Source organism: Vulpes vulpes, chromosome 12 (genome assembly GCF_048418805.1).
Source record: "Vulpes vulpes isolate BD-2025 chromosome 12, VulVul3, whole genome shotgun sequence".
Classification (NCBI taxonomy): Eukaryota; Metazoa; Chordata; class Mammalia; order Carnivora; family Canidae; genus Vulpes; species Vulpes vulpes.
Window position 1 is genome coordinate 158674226 of NC_132791.1, and position 13131 is coordinate 158687356.

Below are 13131 nucleotides of genomic sequence, written 5' to 3' on the forward strand. Positions count from 1 at the left end.
GAGTGCCGGCTCAGCCCTGCACCTCCCTTGTCGGCTCTCTATCATGCGGCTCCAGACTCTCCAGCCAGATGGAGTGAAACCCTGCGGTACTTCCTAGTGGTTGTTGCTTCCCTATCCTTGGGGGCATCTGGGGCTCCTGGAGCCAGGAGTCCCAGGTCCCACAGATGGACGCTAATCATCAACGCTCCCGGGCTCCCTCAGGACCACTCAGGGGCTGACATCAGCATTGGCTGAAAAGCTCTCCAAACCGAGAGATGGCTGCAAGGCCCGTCCCCCATGTTGGCCCTCACTGTAGCTGCTACTGCCACTAGAATGGCCACCTCTCATCTCCACTCTCCCTCTTGTCTGCCCAGCCCCCTGCAAAGGCACAGACTTGGGTCACACCAGGAAAGAGTGGATGCACGGGTCATTCCACACTGGAGCTTCAGGGACAGCTTGTGGGCACAGAGTGAAGCCTGCTAAGTGGCTGTAAATGTGCCGTGGGGCCATGGCACCCCTGCACCCACGCAGTGCGCTATCAATGTGTTTTCCCTGGTCATTTCAAGTCAGGCGACCTGTCCTCGCGCTGCTGGAACCTCTCGGGAGCTGGGTATTCACAGCTTTAATGCAGAACTTACCCAGGACAAACATGCTCCAGTGCACAATGTACCTCACCCAGCAGCCAGGAATCTTTTCTAATTAATGGTATAAATCATATCTTTGAAAATTCTGCCCTTTCTCAGCTGACTTGCACCCAAAAGCATCTCACGGAGGTGGCCAGGGGTGGGGTGGGGGCGCATTCCATTGGAGCGGGCTCCCTCTGCTATCCTTGCCCCTGCCTGCCCAGGGGAGGGCTCATGCACCGCAGGTGTGATGTGGGAAGTGGGGATGGGGCCTGTGTCCACATCACAGAGACTGGCGGGACAGGGTCCAATTGTTAGGGAGCCATCCTGCGGGATGATGGTGAGGCGCACCTGTCACCCTGCAGGTGCTGGGGTGCCCCCAGGACTCAGGGGATGCAGCAGACTCTGCGGCTAGGCCTGCTTCTGAGTGCTCAAAGCTCCCAGGATAGCTGGGCCGCTGGGATGAGAGACCCCTTGGGTGCTCTGCCCACCACAAATGGGTGGGAATAAATTATGATAAGTATTTGACTTTCTTCTCATTTTAGGGAGCTTCTCCAACTGCATGCCACCCTCCCCCATGCCCTCTGGTGCTCCCAGGCAGACACACACTCTCCAGCCTGGTACACCGGTCACTTCCTGCCTCCAGCCCTCCCCGGGCACCAGGGTTTGACTAGCCAGGAAGGTCCAAGGGCCTGACTCTTCCGTGTCTGCCTCAGATGATATTCATAGCCTCCCCATCATTGCCAAATCTTGGAGTCAGAGCAGGTGAGGTCACAAACTTGTAGACCAGGTGGGGTGGCCTGGGGTCTGGTCACATGAGGACATGGGGACCTGGATCCCTGTCTTGGGGGGTGGCCTGCAGGGGTGGCAGTGGCCACACAGGCTCATGTGTCAGTGGCATGGATATGCATCCTGCTCATCAGCCTCCCAAACAATAGTGGGGTCACGGGGGGTCAGTGTCTGACCTCCATGACCCTGGTTGTAAATTCCTCAGATTTCAAAGTGTGAACTGGGGCGCTTGCTGCCTTTCCACGCCTGTTTCTGATGTCTGTTGACATATGAACCCCACGAGGATGTGGAGCCTGGCACTGGTTCCCACGATGGCTCTGCAGTCTAGCCCTACCCCCACACATGCTTGAACGGGCCCAGAGGCTTCTATGGTCCTTGTGTGCAGTGCACCTCATTCCCGGACTGGGAAGGGTGGTGTGAGGACATAAAGGCCCCTGGCGTTCCTGAAGACACACAGGTAAGGACAACGGAAGCTGGGAGCCGTCAGCAGGTGAAGACGCACATAAGGCCAGCCACCTGCTCCATGTGGCAAGCAGGTGTACCAACCAGCAGGCCTCCCTCTGGGAAAGCCAACACAAAGAACACAGCCAATGTGCATGGAGCAGCACCAGGGACAGCCCGGAAGCCAGCAGCTTCTAGCGGGGACCACACGACAGCCATGCAGGAATGGTGTGCTGTGCAAACAAGCACCGAAGTTCACCAACAGCTTGGGCATGTGGCATGTCTCCACATGCAGGGATTCCTGAGTGCTGCCCCAGCCCGTGGGGGTCACCGTGCTGTGGCCATGTCCTGGGAGGAACTGCTGGGCTTGCCCACCCCCAAGTCCCATGGAGACGGAGGTAGCACGGAAGGTCAGCAAGTGCAACCTGGGGGCCCTGAAGTAACCCGCACAGACCCTCAGGGAGTAGCAGGGGCAGGAGATGCTCTCTTCAGGGTGAGCGACTTACAACCACCAGCCCCCTCCTGACCTGTGGCTCCTGTCAGGAGAGAGAGCGACGCCATGCTGGCTTTGAGACACACTGTTTTATGTCTGGAGGGGAGACGCTGTAATATTTTTAAGAGTGGATTTTTTCTAGGACTAATTTTTAAAAGGCTCATTACAGCGGCCTGCATCCGGGAGTACTGATGATGGGCAGCAGGGACAGTGTGGTAGAGGCACCCCTGCCACTGGGAAGGAGACTTTGCTGCACAGGGGTCTCGGTCCCCTGCCCCATGGGGCCCTGCAGCACCCACCTCTCTTGGGACTCCTCCTCCCTCAGGTCTGGCAAGTTCTGTCAGACTCAGCTGATGTAGGACATGGTTGAGGGACAGCTCGTGTTGAGGGGGTGCCCAGAGCAGCTTTCTGGACATCTTGGGGTTGAAGAGGGTGGGAGTCTACACTCCCAGGGAGGAAATGAAGAAATGCAGGAATCCTGCTACACTTGCTGGCACAAGCTGGCACAAAGATGTTTCTGAGTCCCAGCGCATGTGGTGAAGCCAGCGCTCCCCAGGTGAGAGCAGCTGTGAATGCCGGCGGTCCAGCCAAGGGATACATGGGGAAGGAGGGTGAGGCCACGCAGGAGACCAGCAAGCACGGAGGGAGGCTGCATCCCCAACAGTAGCCACTCTTGTGAATGGCATCAGAACATGCAGGGACAACTGTTTTTAAGAGCAGGAAAGGACAAGTGCAGGCGAGGGTGTGGATGGATCGGAACCCTGTGCACAGCTCCAGGAAGAAAAATGGTGCAGCCGCCAGGGCAGGCGGTGTGGAGCTCCCCAGAAATCAAGCAGGGCGCTGCCGTGTGGTTCAGAAGGTCCTCTCCTGGGTCAACACCCTGAAGACCGGGATGCAGGGCTGAGAGCTGTGTGCTTACCCACGGTCACGGCAGCATTGCTCACAGGAGCCACGTGGGGGAGGCAACCCAGGTGTCCCTCGCTGGATGGATGGGTGTGCAGAACAGGGTCCCTCCCGACGACGGAACATGGTCCAGCCTTAGAAACAAAGGAGCACGATGAACCTCAGGGAGTTCATGCTCCTGAAATAAACCTGTCCCCAAGACGGGTCCCGAAGGGCTCCCTGCAGTGCAGTCCCCGGGGGGTCAGATCCCTCGAAGACAGGAAGTGGCAGGTTGGGTGCCAGGAGCCGGGGGGCTCCTAGAGAGTCCATCTGGGAGGATGGAAAGTTCTGGAGACAGGGTGGTGACGGGCACACAACAGCGTCCATGTGCTTCACGCCTCTGAACTGTATGCTTGGCAGTTACAGCCATAAATTTTGTTAGGTGTATTTTACGATACAGGTGTTTTCCAAAGGCCGACAGTTTGCCTAGTGAGAGCGCGGGAACGGCTGTGCCCTCCCGGGAGATGCACCTGAGGGCCGTGCCCCGCTCCCTCCAGCAGCGCCCCGTCTATGGGTGACTCTTGATGACCGGAGGTCGGAGGTCAGACGAGAGGTGTCCCCACAGCGTGGAGAGGCCTGCACCTTCCCCCTGGGCCAGGCCTGGCAACAGACTGTGTACCAAGTGTCCCTGGCGGCCCTGGACCGCATGTTGGCAGCAGCGAGTGCGTGCGTCTGAGGTCACTGTGTGGCTGCAGCCTGACCCCACTGCTCTCCTGGGCATGGTCCTTCTCCCCGCCGCATCTGCACAGGCCTCTGGAAGCCGGTTTCAACAGCGGCTGGAGGGCAGAGGAATGCCGCAAGGAACCCAGCACTGGCCCTCTGTCCAGGACCCAGGTGCCACTCAGGACTGCAGGTGAGGTGGCTGCTTGCATCCCTGCCGTCTTGTGTGGCCAGGGGCTGCCCACACAGCAGTCCCCCAGCAGTGCTCTGAGCTGCAAGTGGCAGGCTGGTTGTCCAAGGTCCTGGGGCACAAGGTTCTGGAAGGTTGGGACGCCGCCAGGCAAATGGGAATGCAGGCAGATGCAAGTCTGCATCCTGGGGAGATGTGGCTGAAGACCAAGCTTCCATGCTCACTCATGTGGGAGGTGCCCCATGTTGAGGACATGCATCCCTTGAGGGTGTGTGGAGGGTCCCAAGGTCTGCAGGCTGGGATGGTGCAGCTCATGACACCGAGTTTGGGTGTCGCTCTGTGAAGAAGCAGCTTGGCCTTGGAGAGCTGCAGCCCCAGTCGGTTCCTTCTGCAACCCTGCTCCCAGTGGTCAAGCTGGAGCAAAATGTCTCCTAAGTGGGAGAAACCCCTTCAAGGCCTGACTGGGCCACACTGCTGGTGGGCCTGGGCTGCCCCCTGGTGGACTGCCGGGCAGGTGATGGGCGCCACGGGTGGGCCAGGGGTGTGGAAGGCTGCTGCCCTAGTCCTGTCCCCCCCTAGCTGACCCATGATTTGCAGAGAAGGCCTGTGGGGTGTGTGTGGGGGGCAGCCACACCCCTCAGTGAGGCCCTGAAGGCGGCGGGAGGGGGCGGGGTGGGGCGGGCAGAGGGCCAGACAAGCCCCCGGAGCAGGGCAGAGCTGGGGGCTCCAAGCAACGAGATGCTCCCTCCGCTTGCCCTGTCTGGCCGAGGGGACCCACCTAGGGCCAAGGTCGTGCCAGTTGCTTCTTAATCTCACTTGGGCTCCGGCTGGAGCTCCCTCCTCCACGAAGTGGGGGCACTCTGGGGCTGAGGACAGAGCCTGGTGCCCATGGTGTGAAGCCTCATGGCTGAGTTCTCACAGTTCTGGTGGTACGCACCGGGAACTTGACTGTGTCCACCCCAGCCCCTGGAGCTGTGGCTGTGCACGTTTGTGGGGATGACTCCAGGTGTGGGGGGATGGCAGTGGGAGCCTGTGGGAGCCTGTGCTGTCCCTACAGGCTGCACAGATGTCCCCTCGAAGAGATGCACTCTCTTGAGCTTATGTTGGACGCCAGGCCTTGCCAACTGCTCTGACCTGGCCTGGGTGTTGTCTTACACAAGCTGAGCTTGTTTTATGAGCAGGGAAGGCAGCTGTTTGAGGCTTTCAATGCTCTAGCTGGCATCCGAGCAGACCGGGGCAGACACTTACGGCTCTCCACCAGCTGCCCCCAGCCGCTCTGTCTCAACAAGGTGGCCAGTGATCAATCGGTTTATCGCCTTTCACCCTCCCTCACTGGGTCTGTGCTGCAGGAGCTGGACCCCTCATGGTCTCCAATGGTACCCACTGCGCCACTCGCCAGCAGTAGGCCCTGCGTCAACGGCCATGTGCAGCAGCATCTGGGCCTGTGGCCCGATTTGGTGGATGCATCACAGCCACCAAGGCGAGGTCACCGCACGCCATGATTCTCCATCCCCAAAGAGCCCTGCTGCATGGGCAGGGGCCCCAGACCTATCTCTGGGGGCGTTTCCAGGGCCACCTGTGCGTTTGCTGCTGCTGCATTTCTGCTTTTACCCCTTTGAGCACATCACCGCCTTTCCCCAGCTACGCATTTCCATGGTGATGGACTGGTGTAATTCCTGCCTCCTGGTGGGATTCTGCTCCAGGCACTGCCACCTTCTGATGCTCAAGTCCAAAACCCGAAGTCACCCTCGCTTCTCCTCTTGCCTTCACCTCAACATCCAACCTGCCAGCAAGGCTGGCTTCTCCACCTCTGAGCCATTCCAATGCTGTTCTCTGAACTCCCACCTCTCTTGACACGGCAGTGCCTTCCCAACAAGAGCTGGAAGGACCTCTCAGACACTGAGACCGGACTGCCGCTTCTTTGCAGGGCCTCCTGGGCCCTCCTGGAGCCCTTGGCTGGCCATGCCGGCTCCTCCTGCTGCCCTTCCTACCCTGCCCTCGCTCCTCGGTGGTGGTGGGGGCTCTCGTCATCATTTACAGTGGTGGTGGGGGCTCTTGTTATCACTTAGGCCTTGGCTCAAAGAATGACACCCGAGAGAGGACGGCTGGACCTGTGGCCACCCCGCTGCCTGAAGAACCAATGGGGTTACTTGTCACTCCAGCCACCAACTAGCCGAGGCAGGAGCCAGCACTTCACGAGACCCACATCTCTGGCTCCTGCTCCATCGGCTCCTGGCTGGGCACGTGGCCAGTGTCTGACGAGAAAAATGAATGATGGATGCTGGGGTCCCAGTAGTGGCTTTGGATCTGCCTGGACTCTTCCCAACTCCCGTGAGACTCAAGGGTAGTGCCTGCTGCAAGGAGGGGTGAGTGTCCTCACCCGCTTTCCTGTGTTATCAGGGCGGGTATTTCTCATCAAAAGCTCTTCACCAGCCCTGAGGGCATTCTCAAGTGCCCGAGAAATGTCAACCCATTCCCACAGGTGATAGCACAGCTTGCGGGCACCTCAGGAGCCAGATGGATAAGGTGTGAGCTGGGGCCCTTCCCTCCTTTCCTCATCATGGAAGTGGGGTGTGCCACCTCCCCTCCCCGTTCCTTGGGTGGAGGAGTAGTACTGACATGCAGCACGAGGACGCCCGGGTGGCACAAGTACCCCAGCAAGGGCCCCTGAGAGCCCAGTGTCCTGCCACGTTCCCGGTACCTCGTAGGTGGAGCCGTCAGCACGGCAGAGCACCCCATGCCCCTGACGCCGGTCCTGGACCCAGTTGCCTTCATACTTGTCACCATTCCTGGGGACACAAACATGGGCTGCTCTCAGGGAGAGCCAGGTGGTGGCGCTGACTCAGACCCACTCCTCCGACCGGGGCTCAGCATGTGCCACCCGGACGGAGGCAAAAATAGGCCCCGAGCAGATGGCGTAAGCTCCTGTCTTGCCAGGGCCCACGGTGGAGGGGCAGGAGGCCTTGGCGCTCGGTGGGGAGTGATGGCAGCCGGCTCCTGGCCCCCGCTCGCCTGGCCCCCAGGTGTGTAAGACTTGGACAGGCTACTGGAGAAGAACAGTAGGTATGAACCTGCACATTGCCATGGCGGCATGAAGAGGTGGCCCACTGTGTCCTGCAGTGCCTGAGAGCCTCTGTCTCTCCTGCGTGGACCCTGCATGCCACCCTCCTGCCACCCAAGCTTCCAGGAGGTATTTACTAGGGGGAGTCAAGGTTTTCTCTACCAGACACCTTAATAACCAATGTCAATAATTAAGAAAGTGTGGAATCCCGAATCTTGAAGACATGCTGAGGCTAGGACAGACCGTGGGATGGCATACTCACTGGAAGACCATGTGCCCTTGGCCATGCCGCTTGTTGTCATGGAATGATCCCCAGTAGGCTTGTCCATCCGGATCCACCAGATGCCCATGTCCTAGGGAGGGAGCCCAGGGCACTGAGTGTCACCTCCTGCATCTTCGGGGGGTGGGGACCCTGCTTCCCTGAGGCGGCTTTGTAAGCTCCCCCACCCAGAGGGTGGTAGTAGGTTTGGAAGAAAGCTGGGGTGAGCGCAGTTCCAGGAATCAGGTTGCCCTCCGAGGCCAGGGCTGCCCAGGCAGGAATGGCACTGGTGACCCCCATGCCAGGATGCCAGGGGAAGGTCCCCCAGGCCCTAGCATCTGAGGCTGGCATGCCTGCCATCTGGCTTGGCCATCAAGGGTGTACAGGTAAGTCTATAGGAAACCTGCACCTCACAGAGGCCCAGTGCTGGGCCTCCAGTGACAACTCAGAGGCCCTGGGTCTAAAGGCCAGAGGCCAGGGGTGCCTGGGGGGCTCAGCTGGTTGAAGGTCTGACTCTTGGTTTGGGCTCAGATCATGGTCTCAGGGTTGTGAGATCCAGCTATGCATCAAGCTCTGTGCTTGGCAGGGAGTCTGCTTGGGATTCTCTCTCTTGCTCTCTCTCTGCCCCTCCTCCTGCTTGTACACCTCTCTCTCTAAAATAAACAAGTAAAAAAAAAAAAGTAAAAGAAAAATAAATAAAAAACAAGTAAATCTAAAGAAAAAAAAAAAAAAAAGAGGGGATCCCTGGCTCAACAGTGTAGCGCCTGCCTTCAGCCCAGGATGTGATCCTGGAGACCGGGGATTGAGTTCCATGTTGGGCTCCCTGCACGGAGCCTGCTTCTCTCTCTGCCTGTGTCTCTGCCTCTCTCTCTCTGTCTCTCATGAATAAAAAAATAAAATCTTAAAAAAAAAAAAAAAAAAAGAGAAGAAAAGAAAACAAAGACCAGAGGACACACTCGTGAGAAGAGGGCTTCACTGTGTGGTTCAGGACAGCCAGAAACACAAGCATATCCTCCCACATGAGTGGACCCTGGAAAGGCATTGTTGGACCTTGTGGCCGCTTGGCTTGCTTCTGGATGTTGGTCTTCAGAACAGTGAGCATTTCGGTCTTTGGGCTGCCAGGGATGCATAGGCTGCAGGATGCTTCCCTATCCCCCAGGGCAGAGTCTGCAGTCCTCCAAGTGTGGCCTCCTGACCAGCTTTATCCAGCAGCATGTCCTCAGGGGACTTACAGCTTCCCACCCCACAGAAGCTCCAAGCCCACCAGCCCTGCTCAAGTATCTGCAACCTCCACTGTAGGGATGACCCCATGTGAGGCCAGAAGCCTTGCCCAGCCGAGCTGGGGAGACTGCTGACCTCCAGGATTGTGGGTAAATAATAAAATGGCAGTTGTTCTGAGCTGCTAGATTTTAACCACAGCAGTGGTGAACTGATGCATGACCTGCGGTCATAGCCACAGTAGCAGGGTCCCCAGGCCATAGCTCCACCCAGAACCAGGAGTGGTTGTGGGGGCAGGGAACAAAGCACTCCCCATCTGACTGGTGGACGTCAGCCTCCCTGGGCAGGCACAGATTTCCGAGCCCCGCCAGGTGCCCCAGGTCAGATCTTGGGGAGGGGTGCTGGGGCCCAGGGCTCCCCATGAAGTGCCCTGCCACACTCAGCAAGTTCTTGTAGGCATCACACCTTCTCTGGCGCCGTGGGAGAGCTCCCCTTCGTAATGTCCTCCAGCTTTGTACTTCATGATGCCGTGTCCTTGAGGCTCTCCCAAAACAAACTGTCCAGAATAGGTGTTCCCTGGTGCAGAAGAGGAGCAAGGGGCATGTTCAGGGTTAGTGCTGCTACCTGTGTCCCCTGTGGGCTGACAATCAAACGCCTCCTGCCCTGTTCAATGGTGGCAGCGAGTACCGTGTCAGAACAGGTGAGGGTATCTCTTTATCTCCTATTTACCTTGGCTAATGAGACAAAACAGGATCACGTGGGTTTGGTCCTGCCCTCCTGGCTCCTGCAGGGGTGGCAATGCCCTCTGCTCATAGTGGGTGGGTGCAGACCCCCGTCCTATGACGACCCTCTCTGTGGCATCTAGGTGCCCAAGGGCAAAGGTCTCTCTGGGTCAGAGTCTGGGGGGTGGGCCTTCTGTCCATGGAGAACCAGCCCCTATGTTGGCCTGGGGAGGTCTGTGAGTGGTCACCCCTGCCCTAGGCTAGCACGCTGCTGACACGGGGTACCTTATGGAAACCAGGATGCACTTCCCAGATAGAGAGGTGCCTTATGCATCCGGAAGCCAGGGACAACTTACAGCAAAGACGGTTTACAAGAAAGGAGCTGACACTCATCCCCATTGCTCACCTGCACCTGTCCCCACTGCTCACCTGATGAGGCCCAGAGCCGGCAGCCTTCCCCTGTGATCTCCCCGTCTACAAACTCGCCTTCATAATAACTCCCGTCTTTAAATAGCAGCTTCCCCCAACCTGTGGAAAGAAATCATGACGTGAGGTCAGACCAGAGTCAGAGAAACCCCTAGTGTCCATGTGTGGTGGGACTCGTTTCTCAGCGGAAAGAGCTGGGCTTTGGAGTTCTCAGGTCTGTGTGTGGCTCTGCCGTGTGTCCCACACCTGCTCTCTGCAAACTCACCCACATGCATGTTCATCAAGAGAAACATTCTTGAAACAGGATTATCTCAGCCAGGATGACAGCGGGGCCATCAAAGTGCAGGGAGAGCCCAGCCCAACCTCTTCAGAGGGGACTCTACGGTCACCTGGCCTCTATCAGCACCGGGGCCGAAGGAAACGGCATCTGTGGGCACTCAAGAAAACATTTAAAAAGGGGGAACCAGGGGCAGCCTGGGTGGCTCAGTGGTTTAGCGCTGCCTTCAGCCCAGGGTGTGATCCTGGAGACCTGGGATCGAGTCCCACATCGGGCTTCCTGCATGGAGCCTGCTTCTCCCTCTGCCTGTGTCTCTCATAGATAAATTCTTAAAAAAAAAAAAAAAAAAAAAAGCGGGGATGGGGGGGAACCACTCTGTCCAGGCCAGGCTCTGGCAAGCATCTCAAACATGAGGCTCCATGCCTGGCTCAGAGAAGGAGAAGCAGAGATTTCAGACACAAGCCAGAAACATCTGTGTGGCAACAACACAAGTCAAAAGGTTAAAAATACAGAAAAAACTGGCAGCCAACAGACACAAAAAGAGCTCACATAAGAAAATGCTGAAAGACCAATTCTCCAGGAGAAAAGCGGGCAGAGGACGTACACGGGCAGAACCGCAAACAGACACGAGACTGTGAGCGTGAACCTGGGAAAGTCTGGGCCTACCCTGGGGAGCACTCCAGAGGCTCTTACTTGGTACTTTCTCTCCCACGATACTGAGATTTTCTACAAAAGTAATCTCTTTTTAAAAAGGTTTTTTAAGTTCAATTTAGGTACATAGACTGTGTTTTAGTTTCTGGGGTAGAATTTAGTGATTCATCAGTTGCACGTAACATCTGGTGCTCATCCCATCACAGGCTGTCCTCAGTGCCTGTCCCCCAGGGGCCCCATCCCCCATCCGCTTCCCTCCAGTGACCCTCAGTGTGTTTCCTATGATTAAGAGTCTCCCATGGGGATCCCTGGGTGGCGCAGCGGTTTGGCACCTGCCTTTGGCCCAGGGCACGATCCTGGAGACCCGGGATCGAATCCCACATCGGGCTCCCGGTGCATGGAGCCTGCTTCTCCCTCTGCCTGTGTCTCTGCCTCTCTCTCTCTCTCTATGTGACTATTATAAATAAAAATTAAAAAAAAAAAAAAAAAGAGTCTCCCATGGTTTGCCTCCCTTTCTGTTTCATCTTATTTTAGCTTTCCTTCCCTTCCCCTGCATTCATTCATCTGTTTTGTTTCTTAAATTCTACATATGAGTGAAATCATGTGGTATTTGTCTTTCTCTGATTGAGTTATTTCACTAGTATAATACCCTCTAGTTCCATCCACGACTTTACAAATGGTAAGATTTCAATCTTTTTCATGGCTAAATAGGATTCTGGTGATAGACCACCTCTTCTCTATCCACTCATCTGTGGATGAATATCTGGGATCTTCCACAGTTTGGCTCTTGTTGACATTGCTGCTGTAAACATTGGGGTGCAGGTGCCCCTTGGAATCACTATGTTTGTATCTTTCTGATAAATACAAAAGTGGGTAATATCTTACTCATCAAACATAAACCATAAAGACAATTTTCACTTTGGCAAAGACAGACTAACACTCAGGGGAGGATTTCTAAGTTGAGGCTTCCCCTGCCCAGGGTGCCCCAGAGCCCAGGAGAAAGAAGGCCACTGACCAGGGGTCCTGCAGGGCTGCCAGCCACAGGCAGCCTGGAATGTGCTGCATTGTGAGCTGCAAGGCTCACTACAGGGAATGGCCTTTGGTGGGCACCAGTGAGAGGAGGTATGGGGGCCCAGGCTCCCCGAGGACATGGGCTGTCGGTGCAAGGGGCAGCTGTGGGAATAGGCCAGAGACGGTTCTCACCGTGTTTCTTTCCTCCTTTCCATTCTCCTTCATATCGAAAGAAAGAGTTCGGGTACACGTAGACACCATACCCTGAATGTTGAAAAGATGGATGGTGAGCACATGGTGCCACAGGTGACCTGGCTGACGACTGGGCACCGAGTGGGGGTTACAGGATGCGTCAGCCCAGACACTGGGAGGGGGTGCAGGATGCAGGAGACCGGGCACTGAGGGGGGAGGATGCAAGATACAGGAGCCCGGGGAACTGAGGAGGGGCACTGGGGAATGCGAGATGCGGGAACCGGGCACTGAGTGGGGGGTAGTACAAGATGCGGGACCCCAGGCACTGGGGGGGGGGGTGCAAGATGCAGGAGCCCAGACACTAAGGGGGGGCACGGGTGTGTGTGCGTGTGCAGGATGCTTGAGCCCGGGCACTGGGAGGGGATGCGGGATGTGGGAGCCCGGGGAACTGAGAGGGGTACGGGATGCGTGAGCCGGGGCACTGGGGAGGGGTACTGGGGGCTGCAGGATGCGAGACCCCGGACACTGGGGGGGGGGGTGCGGGATGCGGGAGCCCGGGGCCCCGAGAGGCCGCGGCGTGTAGAGGGGCGGCAGTTGCGGAGTGCAGGCGAGCGGAAGGAGTCAGCCCTGGGGTCCCTCCGCAGGCACTGAGCTGCGGCGTCGGGTCCCCTCCGCACAAAGTCCACGCCTGCAACGGCCAGCCCCGGCGGTTCCCGGGAAGGCGGGCCCCCTCCCCACCAGCCCGTGTCCACGGCGGGACATGGACAGCGTGGTCGCCAGACTCCCGTATCGTCCACGGAGAGGCTGGGGCTCCCCCCCGCCGGACACGATCGTGTGGATCTACGAGCAGCGCCCGCCGCTCCTCCCAGAGCCCTCGGGTACTGCCGGGGTGCTCGAGGCCCGTCTCCCCCCGCCCCCATCACGGACGGAGACCCGGCCCCCGCCTGCCGCCATTACCTTCCCGCGGCGGCCTCCTCCGCGGGTCGCGGAACGACCGACTGGAGCTCGGGTTCCCTCCGCCCGCGGCTGCCATCTTGCCGCTTCGCGTTTCCTTAGCAACCAGCAAAGCTCTCCTCCATTGGCTGGTGGGTCAGTCCCGGGCGGTAGCAATCTCTGGACTGGAATTCTGCCGGCCCGGAGCCCGAAGACACAAGGACGCATGCGCAGCACGGCGCGTTTCCGCCGCTGACGTCCCTT

The 13131-nt window shown here is 57.9% G+C and overlaps 1 protein-coding gene across 8 annotated transcripts in view; it reads right to left on the minus strand.

Moving 5' to 3' along the window:
• The window catches only part of MORN1 (MORN repeat containing 1), a 48408-nt gene extending 35357 nt beyond the window's left edge, over positions 1-13051 (minus strand). For 4 of the 8 annotated variants that reach the window (XM_026005168.2, XM_026005167.2, XM_072731053.1 and 1 more), the window contains exons 1-6: positions 12892-13050; positions 11935-12006; positions 9807-9905; positions 9121-9231; positions 7441-7531; positions 6819-6906 (exon numbers count right to left, since the gene is read on the minus strand). In XM_026005168.2, the coding sequence (XP_025860953.2) occupies positions 6819-6906; positions 7441-7531; positions 9121-9231; positions 9807-9905; positions 11935-12006; positions 12892-12967 (537 nt within the window). In that variant the 5' untranslated portion in view covers positions 12968-13050. Of the gene's footprint in view, positions 1-6818; positions 6907-7440; positions 7532-9120; positions 9232-9806; positions 9906-11934; positions 12007-12891 lie in introns of all 8 variants that reach the window. The other 4 variants (XM_026005170.2, XM_072731055.1, XM_072731052.1 and 1 more) reach the window with 3 other exon arrangements.
• Positions 13052-13131: the final 80 nt, after the last annotated feature.